Source organism: Mycetomoellerius zeteki, unplaced genomic scaffold (assembly GCF_001594055.1).
Source record: "Mycetomoellerius zeteki isolate Tzet28-1 unplaced genomic scaffold, Tzet1.0 scaffold128, whole genome shotgun sequence".
NCBI lineage: Eukaryota > Metazoa > Arthropoda > Insecta > Hymenoptera > Formicidae > Mycetomoellerius > Mycetomoellerius zeteki.
The window spans coordinates 1,154,348-1,173,289 of record NW_017256212.1 but is presented as its reverse complement, the minus strand read 5'-3'; the positions used below and the strand labels follow the sequence as shown (position 1 = coordinate 1,173,289).

Here is an 18,942-nt window from a genome sequence, read left to right as displayed (position 1 = left end):
TCTTATTTATCGGTTGTGTATCTTTCACATACGCGGTCTAAAAATGATATTATTGTTTAATATTTAATTAGTACTAATCGGTTCAATTATTTACGAGTGAAGAAACAATGCGCCAGCATAAGGCAAGCAGAATATTAATGTGCGATGTTCCAATGAGATTAGGAACTCCTTCTTATGTCTACCTAGGTGAACGTATCCTTCAGAGAGTCGTAAAACGCGCAGTATTTCTGCTAGAAAGCAGCATGAATCTCTATAACGCGATGTTTCCGGTTACTTCAGCGAAAGAATTGCGGTGCTCACAATGCGAAGCATCGCTAGTCGTATATTAAGATGTAAAACGACATATATGTCTTTCGGACTAAAGTTGAAGATGCGATGCGCACTGTTGCAGTGCTCGTATATGGTTGAATATGGTATAAAGGAAAAAAAACTTGCGTACTTGATTCGTCATAAAATTCGATACTGTCACAACGGAACGAATCTAATGCTTCAAACATCGAGGTCGTAAATAGAAAAATGACATACGTTACATAACGTCATATTTCTTCTTGTTTTGCTATCAACAGTTTCCCAAATATATATTCATAACACCAAATCATATTACACAAGTTAATTTCGTTGTTTGACTCGCAGAGTTTGAGAAAAAAAAATGCAAGATATAAATTTCGAAATTCCTGTTTAATTTTAGAGACGCTGTATTCGCGGATGTTACGGAAAGGAATAGTATGTATAATCAAAGTACAGCATTCCGGAGCTGCCTGCGTTCGGATTTTGCGTTCGCCGCGCGCAATCTGATTTTATTGGTCGACAAACGTAGCGCGGGCTCGTATCAGGACTTTATTGAAGTGTTATGCGCAGTCACAAAACGCCAGGAATTCTGATAGCGGCGAATTACGCAACGCGTGTCCCAGTTCCAAGAATTTTTCTATCCTGGCAAACATGGTTGAAGCTATTGAAATGCAACGGCGAAATGGATCTCTCTCTCTCTCTCTCTCTCTCTCTCTCTCTCTCTCTCCCTCTCTCTTTCTGGTGAAATCTGATCGATTCAATCGCTTTGCTGCCCAGCATTTACTTGTCATCTTGATGTCTGATAACGTACCAATTATACAGCGAATTCTGTCGCTCATACACTCACGCCTTACCGCATTTGTTGCCCTTTCCCGTTACCATCGTTGACAAACGCACGATAAACATCGGGGCTACAGTGGCGAAGGGTACGCAAACCACCGTTGGTTTTCGCGTCCATATCGCGGGACCTGTTAAATAATTTACCACGAAATTGGCCCGCATTATCCGATATGCCTATATTCGTCCTATTTTCGTGTCCTTTCTCTATCGCTTCATCTACTTCCGTCTAATTCTCTCTCACCGCGTATCTCCGGTGGGTTCACCCACCCTGTGTTCTCCCTGCATGCGCCTGTGTACATCCGCCCCGTGTGCCATCCTCACCCTCAGTTCCTCGGTTTGCCTTCTTCGTCATACCCGGCGCGTGTTTGTTCAGTCGGCGGTTTCGGGGGAAAGGGGCGGTATGACGCCGTTTTCCAGGATGCGGCGGTAAAGGAGTCGGCACCACGTTTGCACACCGCCCAATGTTTACACGCGCGGCTCCGGACGAGTTACCGACGTTACGAAGTTAAATAGGCTGGTGATAATAATCATAGTGGACAAGCGAAATTTATGATTTCTTAATGAGTTTGAATATTGTTCATTAATGGCTTTCGTCATTTACAGATACACACGCTCGAATAAAGTTATGAATAGAGAAAAATTTTACACAAGAAAATTTTCTGTAGGAAAATATAGATAATTTCTATTGTGTAAAATTATTCTCTTAAAAAACATTAAATTAACAAAATACTAAAGTTTTAAAAGATGATTATTTGTTCTTCTAGAAAAACGGATTAAAACTATGAAAATGAGTCAGACTTTAAACTGATTGTCTTTATTATTGATGTATTATACATATGTGATTATATAGAATTTGTATTCTATTAAATGTCTATAAATAAAGAAGTTTTATTTGTTTTTTTCAGGAAGTCTACATATTTACATTTGTTTATCGTATTTACATAAACTCTAAAAAATATCGGTGATGTGGATTTAACATCTTATGTAGAACACAGAAAAAAGTTATAATAATATCATAAGAATATCATCATGACTTTATGTATCACTTATTGGTTCAACAATATTGAGCCAATATTGGGGATTCAATTTTTACCCAATATTGGTGAAATATTGGAAAAACAATATATAGCCAATATTGGGTAAAAATTTATTCAAAAATTTATTCTTAATTCTTGATTTTCGCATGTAACATGTCGAATCAGAGATACATATATGAGATCTTTATCGCATGAACAACCAATGTTAAATGATACAATGACCTTTTTTGTTTAATTTTTCGAGGATTTCTTGCTATAGTATTTTAAGTCACGAAATTTGGGACATCCTGTATTGCTAATATTAACATCAACATACTGAAACAAAACTGTACGTAAATACCATAAAATATTCATTGAATTATGAAAAAATAATGAAAATTGGTCCAATGAATTCTCATCATGATTTAGATTATAAAACTATTACTAGAATTCATTGCAAAAATGAATATTGTATAACTATATAAATGAATTCAGTTATCGTATCAATGAATTAACTACATTAAGTCGGACATTAATTAACGATCATTCATTGGATCAAAAATGACTAAAATTTTTTTCAGTGCATGAAGTGGATATAACAGGGATTCTGAATCCACGTCGTGATGATATTGATATAGGCACTAAGAGAATAAAACTTATAAATATCATGTTAGCGTTAATATTAACACTAACGGTGAGAATTATATAGGGTAACTTCGGCAAATACGTCGCGCTGGGATTTACGTCGCAGAAGTTAAAAAAAATAGGAGTGGGGGTAATTTTTCCTTAACTACTCTATTACATGCCTTTACGTTATATTAGTATTGTGTTATAATTTCAGTTTCTTACTGTTAATATTAATGAAATTATTGTGAGTTGAATCGATTTGTCACTGTAATAAGTAGCGCCATCATAAATTATAATCTACATAAAATGATTAATGTAGGGCGTGTAAAAGACTTAGTGGTTATTTCGTGATACATACGTGTAGAGGAATAGTAAAGCATGTTGTATAGCAAAATACAAGTACTTTGCTTTCGTATTCTTTGGTTAGTGTTGTCTTGTATATCCCACCTGTTGGGGATATACGGCATTTTTAGCGGGCGAGATTTATGCCCAAAGTATACAAAGTGCGCAAATTGAATTCAGTGCACTAAATGCAATAAACGCATTACATGAAACACGTACCTCATGTCATAACGCTTGTAATATATGTAAGAAGATTGTAATTATTATTTATTACTTCATATACATATTTACCATTCTTATTCCTTAATAAAACTTTATAAATGCATTTTATAAGTTATTGTGTCATTTAACGTCTTATTTATGTGCATTGTTTGTAAATTTTTCATGAGCCGTACATATGAGTAGCCGTATATCCCACCTCTATAGGATATACAGCAAAAATGCAAGGGTTTCAAAAAGTTCATTTTTTAATACGAAAAATAAATATATATTTCGGATTTCTAATATTTTTTTCATAGTAGTAGACAGTACAAAGTTTTTATTGATACAGTTCGTTTACTTTAAACATAATACATAATACTTAATAATAAATCAAGTTTATGATAGATGCGGCGTATATACCGGAGTTACCCTAGACACTGAGACACTTTATGATGTTAAATTTACACCGATATTTTTTACAATGTACTATTTATATGTAGAAACTGGATCAAAACAATTGCTAGTGTGCTCAGGGTAAAATAGGTAACTGACAATTCCCTATTGAAAAATGGAATATTCGTTCAATGTCCTGTTTCCATCTTTTCCCCCTTTCGCGGCGACTGGGAAAGTACGTAAAGAGCATTTTGTCAAAGTTTTCTCAGTGCATTCTTTACCTTGGCAAGAAAGTTGCACCTCGTATTTGTACGACGGCGCTCGTGCGCGAAAGTAACGACCATTCGTTCTTTATGGATTTGAGAGAATACGTGATTGTTAGTTTGGAAATTAATAGATTTAGCTTGATAATTCTTATTGGTATAATTAAAATATACGTTCGACTTTAAACTACGACGAAAATCGTTTAAGAAATATCTATTGTATATAGACTGGAAATTCCATTCTATTCCAGTCTCTCTATATTTAGTGCGATATATGTGTATAAAAATATGCGAAATACTGCAATTTCCACAACTCGAACGCCAGTCCTTCAATCGTTATCTACCTGTCTTCTTTTTATTGCTTCCCGGATGTGCTGGTTTCTACTTTCCGTATGTTTGGCTGGAACTCGTCGGTTTATCAACGATGCCTGAGTCTACAGAAAACAAGTCGCATCCACGTTTGCGCATCCACGATATTTACAGCGGTGTGTTTTGATCAAATTACAAAGCTCGCACTTTCAAGCTAGCGAATGGCTGCAGCACAAATTGAATTTTTGCGTATTAGAAATAGTTGATAAAAATATCAATATCAATGCATTCGAGCTCATAAAGAGAAAGAAATGCTATGATAGTTTGCGAAAAATAGCAAAATATTACTGAAATAACATCTCGTTGCATTTCAACCGTTGCAGTTGTATCCATAAATACATGGAAAAAACGATTTTACTGAAATTTTTTTAAATTTAGCTAGATACAGATCTGAAAATAATTAAGCCATCAAAATAATTATATATATAAAGTAAATATACCGGTTAGTGGACAATTGTAAATGGACAATCCGATTGGGCGAGATCCAATTATTGGGCGAGATGAGAAAAATTTTAAATATTAAGCTTTTAATAATAGCTCAATATTTAAAATTTTTGTAATTTCATTTGATAATTGGGTTATGCCCATTATAACTGGTAGACTTATCTTAGCTCAAGTTGATTACTAGAATGTTGAAACATGCGTTTTTGCAACATGCGTTCATTATTGCGTTCTCTTGGCATAGTTATTAAAACACAATTATTAATGCATACAGGGACGTCAACGATCACGCGAATCTGCTATAAATTTATATCAGTATTCACAGAGTGATGTCAATAAACTCGATCCATTCACCAATCAATACGTCACCAATCAGTACATTACTTCGCATCCACTCCTCGCATTGTATAGCGTGTTTAAATCTGTATTCGCGGTCCCATGTATACATGGGCGCGGGTAATGCGGTGTATTACCGATCCACGACGGCGTTCGTGTTTGCTTTGAATAATTACTCCGGGATCGTCGTGTCGGCGGATACGTATGCGTCCCGCGTTATCCGAGAAGCGGATATTCGCCACGCTCTCAAGTAAACGCGATACACGTGGCGCGTGCGAGAGCACAACCGTACACTCATACACGCACCGTGGACAGGCGCACGTACGTGCACTCGTGTACGCATACAGAATACGTAAGCGTCTGCGTACGCCGTGTCTGTCGATGGTTCATTGTCTAAGTCATCAATTTATGAGATTCATGGGAGGATTTAACGAGGTAATAGGACTCGCCGGTGCTATTAACATTTTAATTGCAGCATTAACGACTCCCTTCCCATCTTTCGTAACATTTAATCGGCATGTTCGCAACCGATTATTTTCGTAATGTTTGATCGTTAACGTCGTGGATTCGATACGATTTCTAAATATTGAACTTGTCACGTCGCTTTTTAAATAATTTTTATAAAATCCACTCGGCGCAATCACGCCGAGTTTGATCGAAAATTACAACATTTCGCGCGATGTTATTGCATATATATTGTATATCTTGGTTTGCTCTTTGTAAATGTTTACGTGATGCATCCTATTTCCGATAACGCAATCGCTATCTCGCGCAATTTTCAACCGGAGTATAACTTCAATGATGCACGGATATGCAAACGCGTCAACGTGTGAATATTCAGATCCACGTATCAGTGGATCGCAAAGGTGCGAAAGCGCGGCCACGTGCTCATTGCCGTTTGTTAACGAGTTACTTCGTGCGTACGGCCATTCATCACCTGGCATTAATTACATCGTATCATTAACACCGCCATCGTCCGTGATGAATCTCAGAGCTCATATCAACGCAGAATTTGAATGCGCGCGAGATCCGGGTCGTCGTTATGCGAGAATCATCGATGGTTCTCTCTTTATCCATCTCTCTCTCTCTCTCTCTCTCTCTCTCTCTCTCTCTCACTTTTTCGTACTTTGTATTCTTCATTTTCATTTACATTTCCATTTTCATTTACTGGTTATCTTTTTATTTAATCATTATTTATTTTTATTTTTATCTTTTGTACATTTCATTTTCATCTTTATCTATACTGTTGCATTATCACAATCCAATCATCATTTATCTCTTAAATATTATTGTAAGTTATAACTTCCTCATTATGTTATTTACTGTAACTTCTGTATGCATAGTTCTTAGAGGGCTCGCCCTAGAACTGCAATAAACGCTTAATTAATCAATCAATCAATCAATCAATCAATCAATCAATCAATCAATCAATCAATCAATCAATCTCTTTCTCTCTCTTTCTCTCGATATTAAAATATAAACGCCAATGTTTTGTGAACGTTGCAATTCACTTCATTAGCGCGAAAAGCAATCTGATAAAATCGAGATCTCATTTAAGGATCTTATTAAAGAGTAACCGAAATAACTTCAGCGAACACCTGCACTCGATAAGATTCCCGTATCGAACAAGAAGTAATCTCTTTAACGATTATTAAGTACATTTAACGTGTAATTGAATTAAATAATTATCGAATCAAACCATGTGTAACAGAATTTTTATTTAAAACCGTCTTCTCTACGATCATTAAATCAGATTTAACATTATCAAAAAACTATAGATTATGCGGCTATCCCGAGCTGCGTTTTTCTTTTCGCGCCGTGCTCAGCATTGAGTCTCGCAGTGGAAAAAGCTGATACGTCAACCGCGTTCGCGCTCAATTAATCTCTGGTGGCGGTAGCGGCGGCAGCGACGGATGCTCATTTCGAAGGTAACTCTCTTGGTACCCGTTACATCTAAGATCAACGAAGGAAAAGATAATGAGACCGCCATGGTCGGCTGGTCGGGCGTTAGACGCCAGAACGATGGATGAGATGGCTATGAAAGCCAATAAAATCGCGCCCGACGGTCGGCGCCGTTATAAATCGACAAGTAGACCGATTAATTGGGTTCACCCGATCGTGCAGCCCCGTTCGATGAACGCGCGCCCCACGTTTGTTTCTATGCACGACCACATGCGCGCGTGCATGCTTTCTGTCTCTGGTTCATCCCGGGTTTGCTCGGCTCGGGAACGTTCGACCAATTTACAGTAATTCGATCGGCGCCGACGGTGACTGACTAAAACTCCAAATTTGCGGTCTCAGTGAGAAAACGTACGATAGTAGGCAGCATTGTTACCGGATACGGGACCCGTTAGCGTAGCTATAGAAACACAATGTGAATATGCGTGTTTTTCGTTGAAGAATTGTGTGTACGTGCGCGTGGTGTTTGCAATACAATACTAATATTGTGAAAAACGTCAATAGTTTGTATACGTAATAACGTAATAAGAATAATAGTTTCATGTTTAAAGAATATTAATTAATCCAATTATGGAGAGTTATAAATGGCTTGTGGAAAAATCGTTAAAATATAAGGATATATCTTACATTGTTAAATCTATAGTGTCAAATTTAACTTAATGCGAGTCGCCACTGCTCCTACTAAATATATCATTATTTTTTAAAACGATCGTTAAATTTGAATCTATATCGTGTCAATTTGACATTATATAGTATCAAATTGACACTGTATAGTGTCAAATAAACCATTGTTTTAGTATAAAATAATGATATGATTGAGTAAGAACAGTGGCGACTCACGTTAAGTTAAATTTGACACTATAGATTTAATAGTGTAAGAGATATATATAAAGAATAATACAAAGATCTTAAAATAAATAGATGTTTAAAAATCTAATATATATACCTATATGTCTCCATTTTAAATTTTATATATATAACATAGAGATATAATATAAAAATACGAAGAACCATCGTAATTTTGTCGCTCCCCTGTACTTTTCAGTGCCTATATCAGACGTTAGTGCAGTAGCCGGTTTCAAAGCTAAGATACCTTGCGACATCGATCCGCCGATTAAAGACGAGACGGTCATCATGGTATTTTGGTACAAAGATGAAAAGGATGGCGAACCGATATACAGCGTGGATGCTCGAGGAAGGCAGATAGCTCAGGCGAGGCTTTGGTCGGATCCGTATGTATTCGGTGCAAGGGCGGTTATGAAGACGGACATAAAACCCGCCGAGCTAGAGATAGATCCTTTGGAGTTCACAGACGGAGGTGTATACAGATGCAGAGTAGATTTTAAGAATAGTCCCACGAAGAATCAGAAAATTAATCTTACGGTCATAGGTGAGTTCCAATGAAAACTGGGAATTTCTATTTCTACATATTATACGTATATATCGCTAAGTAATATCGCTCTATCACAATTATTATTCTAAAAATGTTTCTGTCTAAGATATTGATAATTTGATATTTCAAATTTAGTTCTATAAAGCAGTTTTAGATTTTATTAAATCTTATTAATATTTACGGAGCAATTTATTTGGAGTAATTGAAGAGAAACATGATATTTATAAATATTATTAAAATTTTTCCGTTTATCATAGACAGAAATATATGAAAATTGAAAAAAATTTATTACATGAAAAGAATAATTTTGCTGAAATATTTAGAAATATTTATTAGAAGTATCTAGAAATAGTATCTAAAAATATAACTAAGTATAGATCTCAAAATAATTTTATTGAAAATCTGACTATCGCATATTTATTGGATTATCAAAATGATAATGAACGACACTTAAGTCGATTGCTAAAATGTCAAAATGTTGTGGAGCAGTGCTCATCATGTTTGAGTTTTCTAATACATAGGTAATCATTTTGATAGTTTAACAAAGTTATTGTTAAATCTGTGTCTAACTAAATTTTTAGATACTTCAACAAAATCGTTCTCTCCGTATAGATTGAAATCTTTATACAAATAGAAAATTTTCTAAATATATATATATCATTAAGAATTATAGAAAAATAATTTTAAGAAATTAAATTAAAAAATTGAGAATAATCATTATAATTAACTGAAATATTGATTGTAATACAATGAATACTATGTGAATATAAAAGGCAGTATTTACATCTGCTCTTCTAAAAAAAAATATGATATAAAACATATTTTATACAAACATAATAGAGCACAATTAGTTAATAATTTAAAAAAGTAAACTAAATTACATATAATGTAAAAAAAAAGATCTCGATCGATCCTGGAAGCTCTCTTATAGGATTAATTTTTCATTATTATTCCAATTATGTATCTATCTATTATTACGTCGGAACACTATATGACATTTTATGATGCAAAATTGTGGCTTATCGAGTGACATTGGTGGACAGATTGTGTTTCATAGGATTTTAATCAGACGGCGCATATGGGCTGTTATCTCCATTCATTCGTGATTTATTCGTTTTATATTATATCCGTCGGTGAGATTTACGTGGGCGGTGCGTAACCGCAGAAAACAGTAGTGAATCCAAGAGATAGTTCGATTCGTTCAACCTCAACCTTCCGCGGGCAACGGGTATTGGATAGTCATGTGGAAATAAAGCTACGAGACGAAATGAAGTTACGAAGTCGAGAGATGCGGTTGGATCAGTTCCAACAGGAATAAACTGTGATTTGGATCGTTGTGATTTGATGCGTTTAGTTACAAGGTCGGTGTAGTTTTAGCAATACAATTTTCAATCAATTAATTCAATATCATAGTACCGACTCAACAGGTGTTAATCTCAGGTCACTGGCGTGCTCTCGCAGAAAAAAAGAATAAAAAACGAGACCGTTATGTCTTGATTTTCATTTCGCGGATGTTAGCTGCAAGCACCATTTCGCGATACGGAAATTTGATAGCATTGCCTGGCTACGCAGATTCAGATATTTTAATTCGATTCAATTTCTGACTATCAAGAGCCATTGAAACAATTTCAATTATTATTATTATCGTAGTGTGGAGACCACGTGTAGGTATATTAATGAAATCGATCTTATTACGAAATGGTAACAAAGGAAATTGCACATATAATTTGATATATATATATATAAAATTTGATATATATATATATATATTTGATATAACGGACACGTAACACGTGCTGATGTCACGGAAATAAATTCCTATGATCGGAATTCAATTTGCTGACAGTGCCTCCGAAAAAGCCGGTGATATATACTGGCACTGGCAGGAGTCTGGCTAAAATACTGCAACCGTTTAACGAGGGAAGCGAAATGTCCCTGTTGTGCGAGGTGATCGGAGGTTTACCCCCACCAAGGGTCACGTGGTATTTCGACGACGAAGTCTTGGACGATACGTATACGCAAGAGCACGATGATATAACGATAAATCGACTGGATATTCAGAGGGTCACCAGAGATTTCCTGAGGACGAGGTTAATTTGCAAGGCGAACAATACTCAACTTATGACGCCCCTGACCTCTGAGGTCATATTGGATGTGAACCGTGAGTATAATCGAGATATTCGATTCATGCTGATTGGACGAAATCTGTAGAAATAAATTACGAATTAGTAATTTTTTAAATAATTTCTTGCCTCATCATTTTTATTATATTGAATTAAAAAAAACACTGTGTAAAAAAAGCTTTGTATAATAATGTGTTTATTTTTAATTATTTTGTGTTTATTTTAATTAATTTAGTTCTCGGTGCACTAATTGCACCAAAAATTTATTATTAAAATTAATAAACTGACGCAATGCATAATGTAGTAGAGCAGAAAATATTATAATGAATATTTTATATCAAACTCATTATCGGATAATTCTTCACCGCAGTGAAGCCGCTCGTGGTCAACATTACGAATAAGCGATTTCATTTGTCGGCATTAAGAACTTACGAGATCGAGTGTGTCAGTTCGGGTTCTAGACCGGAGGCGGTAATTACCTGGTGGAAAGGGACTCATCAAGTCAAACACATGGCTAGAAATGTGAGTATATCTTCCACGAACGGACGATTATCATTTTCGACGTACAGGACTTTGCTTCTACGTCGTTATGGCATGGATTCTGAGTTCTTCGTAGTTCGCAGACAATCCGAACGTTACGAGAAGTGTGCTAAGCTACGTGCCGACTATCGAGGACGATGGAAAATTTTTGACATGCAGGGCGGAAAATCCCGTGGTGCCTAATAGTGCCTTGGAGGACAAATGGCATTTATTGGTGTATTGTAAGTTATTTTCTTCATTCTCATGACATGATTTTAAATTTATAGAACTTTTGGTAGTGTCCAAAATTTAACTTGAAATTAATATTTTAAATCTCGATACGTTTCGTGTTTCTTTTTCCTTTCAACAGCAATTTTCTAATTGCGTTTGCGTATGAAATTATAAGAAATGAGAGATAGTTCTCGCTACCGATGCTTTCAGACGCACCGGTGGTGAGCATTAAGTTGGGTTCCAGTTTGAAGGCGAACGATATAAACGAGGGCGACGACGTCTACTTTGAGTGCGACGTACGAGCCAATCCAAGATCTTACAAGCTACTTTGGTTCAAAGACGGCAAGGAATTGCACCAGAACGCCACCGCGGGGATTATTCTTCCCGGTGGGCATTCCTTGGTATTGCAAAGCGTAACGAAAAGCTCTGCCGGGGAATATTCTTGCATGGCAGCCAATGTGGAAGGAAAATCCGCGAGTCGACCGGTAACTCTTGAAGTGATGTGTAAGTACATCTCTTTTTATATTTGAATCGATCCGCGTAACTGATACTGAGAACTCAGCAAAAGTATTTTTAATTCATCATCTCGAGCTCTTCTGGTATAACGACGTCGTTATTCTAATTTTATTAATACATTCACTTTCTTATCACAACATTGTCGATATATTGAATCGGATGCTAGTAAATCGCGTTTACATAAAAGCGTCAATTATCGGCGTCTGCTATAAGGAATGGAAATCGAAAACCGCCGACGGTTCATAGTTGGTCCTTATTTTTCCCACCGTGACGTTCACGAGCGCGAAAGCGTGCGCCGCGGTAAATTGAATCTACCAGCCGGCGCCCTCGTATTTTCAGACGCACCGATCTGCAAGGACGGTTCTTCCACCCAAGTGGTCGGCGCCTTGAAGCACGAAACGATCTCGCTGGTCTGTGGCGTACAGTCGAAACCGCCGCCCACGACCTTCCACTGGACGTTCAACAACTCTGGGGAGTTGATGAGCGTGCCAGCCACGAAGTACGCGCAGGTCAAACCGCTCAGTCTGATCACGAACCACTGGCACGGCTCCAGACTGAATTATACACCGGAGAACGACATGGACTATGGCACGGTCGCCTGCTGGGCGAGAAATCGGATAGGGGTGCAGAGGACGCCTTGTCTCTTTCAGATCATCGTCGCCGGGAAGCCCTACCCCTTGCAGAACTGTACAGCCCTCCAGTCGACTGTACCCTACGCGTATCGAATGGGTAAGCGAGCTAGGAGGGTTCCCGGGAACCCTCGCAACGACCTGCTAACTGCGCCATTACACCCGGCCATCATCGTGGTTGACACCTTATGGTCAATGCCCTTGTTGCGTTCAACAGCTTGTTTCCTTGTTTCCCTCGAAAGACGCGATAACCGTGAAAACGCCCGTGAAATTAATTCTTTATCGATCATCAATACTTTCGAATAGGATCGTCTTTCCCCTAATTCGATTAAATAATTCACGAAAAATCATTATTTAAATTTCAGAAAATGTTTAATATTTAAAAAATTTTTTGTGGATGAAACGAATGAAAAGTTGAAAAATATTTTATCCATTCCAATTTTAACTAAACTAAGATTTGTGTATGGATTTTAGCAAACATTGCAGCGTTTAAACATAACTCATTTTAAAAGTCGCCTTTCATTTTCGCGTACAGATTTATGTTCGTGATTGAAGATTTATAGTTATTTAGAATAGTATTTCTCGATCAGCACCGCTAATTACAGTCTCCCGGTATATGTTTATTATGCAAGTCTAAGACTATTATCCAATTAATTCGGTCTGAAACCCCTAATCGACGCTATCGAGTGTGCTTTGCCGCGACGACGCTCACGCCGGGGAGCAATTAGGTCTAGCGAGTCCGAGTGTTTTTCTTCCTCCGGGAGCGAGCTTAACCACCTCGCTATGTGTGCGTCCGTGTGAAACAGGTCACGAAGACTTTAAAGCCACCGACTCGAGGGACGCAGACTGGCTGATCGTCAGATGCTCCGAGGGATTCGACGGTGGTTTGCCCTTGACTAATTACGAGCTAGAGGTCTACAGCGAGGAGAACGTTTATCATGTCAATACCATCTACCTGAATCACACCGATAGATCCGGCTCATCCGGTCCAGTTTTCGAAGTCCCCGGCTTAGAACCGGGACGGAATTATAGGCTTCATCTTTATGCCGTCAACGCAAAAGGTCGGAGCGACCCCGTTGTTTTGGAACCGGTCACATTGAAAGGAGTAGCAATGTACACCACTGGTGAGTTTTACTATTTTTTTTAAAGACCTGCTTAAAATTCTAACGATATTATTATTCCGGAGTAACGATCTCGTATCCGCGACCTCGTCTAGACGATACGTTTATACAACTAGACCAGCATTACATGTTTTACAGTTACTTAAAACGATCGAGCTGATTAAACGAATGTTCGCACGATAATACGAATAAACCTTCACCGACAAAATTCACAAGCCCGATGAAGCCGCGCTCGAGATTGCGGAATGTCTCGAGAGAGTTTATTCTTGGAAATACCTTCGCTGTATCTTTCCCATGTGTAATTTCTGTTTATTATTATCGGTCATAATGTATGTAGATTGTATTGCGTCGATAGTTTTTTCCCGTCATGATTAGCCCTCCTATCCTCATTATGTAATATCTTAACATTGGAAGCAAAATAATAACGAGATGAGTTAATAAAGCGCTAACGACCATCGTGAAAAGAATTTTGAAACGTTGAACTGGGATTCATAATTGAATCGAATTGCATATGGAGTTTATACACTTTGGCACATTACATCGTAAACGTTTGTTTCCGAAATTGTATTTGGATCTTAAAATATTTTTAATGTTAGACCAAAAATAATTGCTTTTTGACGTGTCTCGTATCGTTTATCTACACAGACCTTCCTTTAAACTTTTCAGTTCTGTTTTAAGTTCAATTTTATAGTTCTATTTACAGTTTTATTTACGGTTCTATTTTATAGTTCTACTATATATCTTTCCTTGCTCGCTTATTACAGCTTCATAAATTTAAGCTACTGCACAGTTATACATATATATTGACCTTTTTGTTACTGTTACGCGATAGAATATTAGCTACAGTAATGCATTTTACTCTTTTGATAGTGCTAGAATATTTAATAAACGTTTCACTAGTTCAATTATCGATCTTGGCGATAGATACTTTCAAATTCTGACATGGATTCAATCTATTTATCGGATTCGGTAGTCGAAATTGAAGACATTTCTGTAATCAAGCACGAGACATGCCGGATTGATCAAATATTAATCTACATCGACGGTAAAGCGGCGCCAAGTCGCGCGTCAACATTACTAATCTACGACTTCCGTCAAAACTTCCCGATATAATTATGCGAATTTCGGTGCTGCTTTTGAGAAAATGCGGCCATACCGCGACGACCCTCTAAGTATTACGCTGTGCCATGCGGACCTTGAATTAAAATCCCATAAAGCCCAAGTCCCTTTCCTCGCCACCGCCTCATTTCAGCTGCATTTATCGTCTTTAATTTCCATCCTCATGGGTTATTCATGCTGGCTCGCGCACGATTCCGCCGTGTGGTAACGCAAACGTGTGGCAACCGTATATATCGGTGTCCCACGTGCGTGTGTACACGCACGCGTGTGCACGCGCACATCCCGCGACTGGCAAAGCTCATCCAGAATCCTGGCTGCGTACCACCATCACCATCGCGTATCGGGAAGCGTACCGAAGCCCCTCAAACGCGTTCTCAGACATTACGCTAGGCCCCGTCCAAGTAGCTTCCACCTATTCCCTCTGGGGTGGCAAATACTGCCTCTTAACGATATAGCAATGGAGGAACGCGCGAGGGATGGGAAAGAAGCTTTCGAGACCCCGGGATGACAGACTCACAATCAGACGATCGCATTCGCGTGTCCGCCTTTCGTTCTCGATCGTGTACATTCGCGAGCGTGTATGCGCGTCACAATGTATATGCATGTGTGGCTGTACATGTACATACATGAACACATACACGCGCACACACAAAAGAAGAGACCGTTCGTTGGCTAACGAACCAGGGCGTTTTCTGAATTCTAAACAGCCTGGCCATCTCCGTCCGCGGACCCGATCCTCCACCTTCCTCTTAATCTTTGCTTCCGAAAGCTGCCTGCGTTTCCTCCGTGATCCAATAAGTACACGGAAAAAGCGAATCTCGTTTACCGGACACGTTGGGACGAACAACGCTGCCGGACGCTACTGTTGATGTCGCCATCAGTTCGGATGTCCATCCTGATGAGGACGAATGTTCTTTGCCGGTCAAGAATATACGGATATATGTTAGGAAATCGCACGTTTTGCACGCAACGGTCGGCTATTAATCCTGCAACGAGTGCACTGCAACCGACAAAATTAGATATCGCGATATTCCAAGTTAATAAATCGCGAATTTATTGTAATAATAGACATAAAGGAAATGTTATAATTAATGTAAAATACTTTTAATGTAAAATAATTCGATTAATTTCCTTGCATTCGAGATACTAAGAATAGAGCTGATAGACATTATTATCGGATGTATCTCTTGAAATTTGCACGCTGATTACCTATCGTGTAAATTTTCGCCTTATATAATATAATGTTAAAGAGCTGTAACGAACCGCGTGCGCGCGCGCGCGCGGATAAAACGTCTCTTACGAATAGCCAATACGAAATTTGCCGTTTAATGGAAATCGATTTGCTGAAAAAGAAAACGCTAAACGCTCGTTCCGTCGTTACGCACTAATCTGATATGGCTGATTGCCGCTTAATTATCGAATTGTACGTGCATTGTCGATGGTCCAAAACTGACTTGACATTCGTATAGATCAATAACGTGCGCGTCATGTTCATCTCACAAATACCGTCATTATTGGATAAACTAATAAAAGCCATGCATATACTTTCACGCTAGAATTCTATCGATACATAAATTTTAAGTAAGCGAGGTCAATGAGCGCTTAACTGTGCCTTTAGTAAGCATTAGAAGATCCAATCTGTCACATTAAAAGCTAGGACAAGCGGAGACAAGCTTTTGAAAATTCTGTCTATTATATATCACTTTGAACTGCCAAATGATCAGAAAACGTAATAAGTGATTTCAATTTTTAAATTTTGTGTTAATATATATTTTATTTAAGATACGAGGTGACATGCATGCACAATTGGACTACATGTATTATTTTAGATATTATTTTAGAATTGAATTTGATAGTGTACTTATTTTTTTTTTCCTTTTAATTAGTTATTAATTAGGTTATTGTGTTTGTATTTATAATAGTTTAGAATATAAACATTTTGTTATTAAAAGTGTAAAATGTATGAAAAAACTTGTATTATATCAATTAAGAATGAGCTATTCCTTTTTATGTAAAATTTACAGATCGATAGCAATAGCATTCTAAATAAGCGATAGAAAATTTGATTAACGATAGGATCGATAAAATACTCCTTGCAGCATCGCAATGTTAATGTCCATATGTGTTAATTATTAAGGGGGGAGGATCATGTAAACAGGCGTTTTTTTACGAATTTATTTATAAAAATGAAAAGGTTTATTAAATTTTAGTAAAGAACATTGTAATATTGACAATAAATGTTATAAGAAAAAATTTTTTTTGTGTCATAAAAATTCAAAATGGCGGCACTACAGCTGCTTGAAGTTGACTCCTTTTTTTTGTGCGATGCAGGCTATAGGTCGTTCTAATTATCTGAAATAAAAAATCCAAAATTTTTTCGTTAAAATATGATCTTACGCAGATTTTGAATCTAAATTAAAAAAAAAATCGAAAATTAAAAATTCAGGACACTTTTTGTTTGTAAAAAAATAAATCGATTTTTTTAGTGTCCTGAATTTTTAATTTTCGGTTTTTTTTAAATATGTTTTTATTAAGCAAAATGTATTTGTTTAAAGCAGGCTACACTGTTTTGGCTACAAATTATATTTCCTTTAATGGCAAATTTGTTTTCCATGAACAAATTTACTCGCACATGCATGTAACAAGACCCTTTTTATTTTATTAACAAAACGCAGATTTTGCTGCAATATCGAATAATTGGTTAGTAAAATTGGTCACTTTCACGTCAAATGTGCAGCAGCAGCAACAATGGTTTTGCTACGGCAGCAAAATTCTTTCTTTCCGTGCAGATATCGAACATTTCATTGAGAGGGAGAAATCCAGTCTGTTTCAAATTACTCCAATTCTTTTACGTTTAAATCTTGCTTGGAATTTAGTTTTGAGAATTTATCAATTTTATTTATTATTAAAAAAAAAAACAGGTTACGCTATTAATATACAATCCAGTGATATTACATTTTAAGATCGAAGAGTTCGTTATTTATAGAAGAATACAACGAACCCTCCCACGCGAGTCATGATTTTTTTTACGCCTGTTTCGCAGGTCGTGGGATCTCGGACGAGACGACCGATTACAGCCTCCTGGTGGCGTGCTTCGCTGGCGGTATAACTGCCATTTGCATTCTGATCGTCGGGATAACACTGACCCTGTACCGTCGAAACCATCCGACGCAGACGACGAAGGCACGGGCGGCGGAGCCGATGCAGTATGAGAGCAAGGAGGATCGACCGGCAGCGCCGGCGGCGACGAACGAGACTCACCGGGACGACTTGAAGGAGCAGATAAACGCGGACGACGCCGAAGTGCCGGACGACGATCCGGACGTGATACCGAGCAAGGCCGTCGAGAGACGGCCGGACATCTTCGAGCCGGGTTATGCGTCCAGCAAGCCGTCCGAGAGAGCCAAAGACTTCAGGTGCCTCGAGGACCTCGATTATCCGTCGCCCTCATCGGTGCTTCATGCTAAGGACTCCTGGGTCTATCCGAACGGCTACGCGGAGAAGAGCGAGAAGAGTCTGAGCCCAATACGGCCCAGCACCTTACCGGTGCATCGCACTCACGATATCTACACGAGGAGTCTGCGTGTACAGGAAAGTTGTATATAGACGGAGGTAGCGTCTTTGCACCCGGCTATTCGGGTCAGTACCCTCCGATGCTCGCCAAACCGTCGTACGCGATTAAACGACGCTTGTTAAGGACCCATCTTCCGATCGACACATTGATTCGACATTCCTATTCTTGTTTTTCACCTAGCTGTAAGAGGTAGATGCGTTAGGTTCGTTCTAAGAAAAAACGTGATACTTGGGACGCCAGGGCGCGATCATATGCGCGTGTACAGAGACAATAATTTTCCGCCGTAAAAAAAAAGACTTCCTGTCACCTCTGTCTCTCGTCGGAAGCCTTTCCGTAAGAACTATCCGCGAATGTTTGAAGGAGCGTAAATGTTTTGTCTATACGGATGTTTTATTGTGCTTCGTGGTTAATTAAATGGTCAAATGTAAACGTTTGTATATACGAATAATAAATCTTGTTGTTTAATAATGCATATTCTTGCTGTTATTACTTACTTTCCCACGCGATATTCTTAATTAGATTAGCATTATCTATTAGAGCTTTCATTGGAAGTCTTGAAGGGGTGAGTATTAAAGAGGAATTAATTACTTCTAGACAGTTCCGACATTTCATTTTCCATGACTCCAACTTATTTCAGTTAAT

The 18,942-nt window shown here is 37.8% G+C and overlaps 1 protein-coding gene across 1 annotated transcript in view; it reads left to right on the top strand.

The window, feature by feature from the left end:
* Positions 1-18,416, top strand: part of LOC108731480 (hemicentin-2) — a 38,236-nt gene extending 19,820 nt beyond the window's left edge. The window contains exons 2-9 of the mRNA XM_018461833.1: positions 8,121-8,465; positions 10,315-10,629; positions 10,962-11,113; positions 11,208-11,352; positions 11,552-11,845; positions 12,197-12,586; positions 13,293-13,610; positions 17,770-18,416. Of these exons, the coding sequence (XP_018317335.1) occupies positions 8,121-8,465; positions 10,315-10,629; positions 10,962-11,113; positions 11,208-11,352; positions 11,552-11,845; positions 12,197-12,586; positions 13,293-13,610; positions 17,770-18,332 (2,522 nt within the window). The 3' untranslated portion in view covers positions 18,333-18,416. The remainder of the gene's footprint in view (positions 1-8,120; positions 8,466-10,314; positions 10,630-10,961; positions 11,114-11,207; positions 11,353-11,551; positions 11,846-12,196; positions 12,587-13,292; positions 13,611-17,769) is intronic.
* The last annotated feature ends 526 nt before the right edge of the window (positions 18,417-18,942 follow it).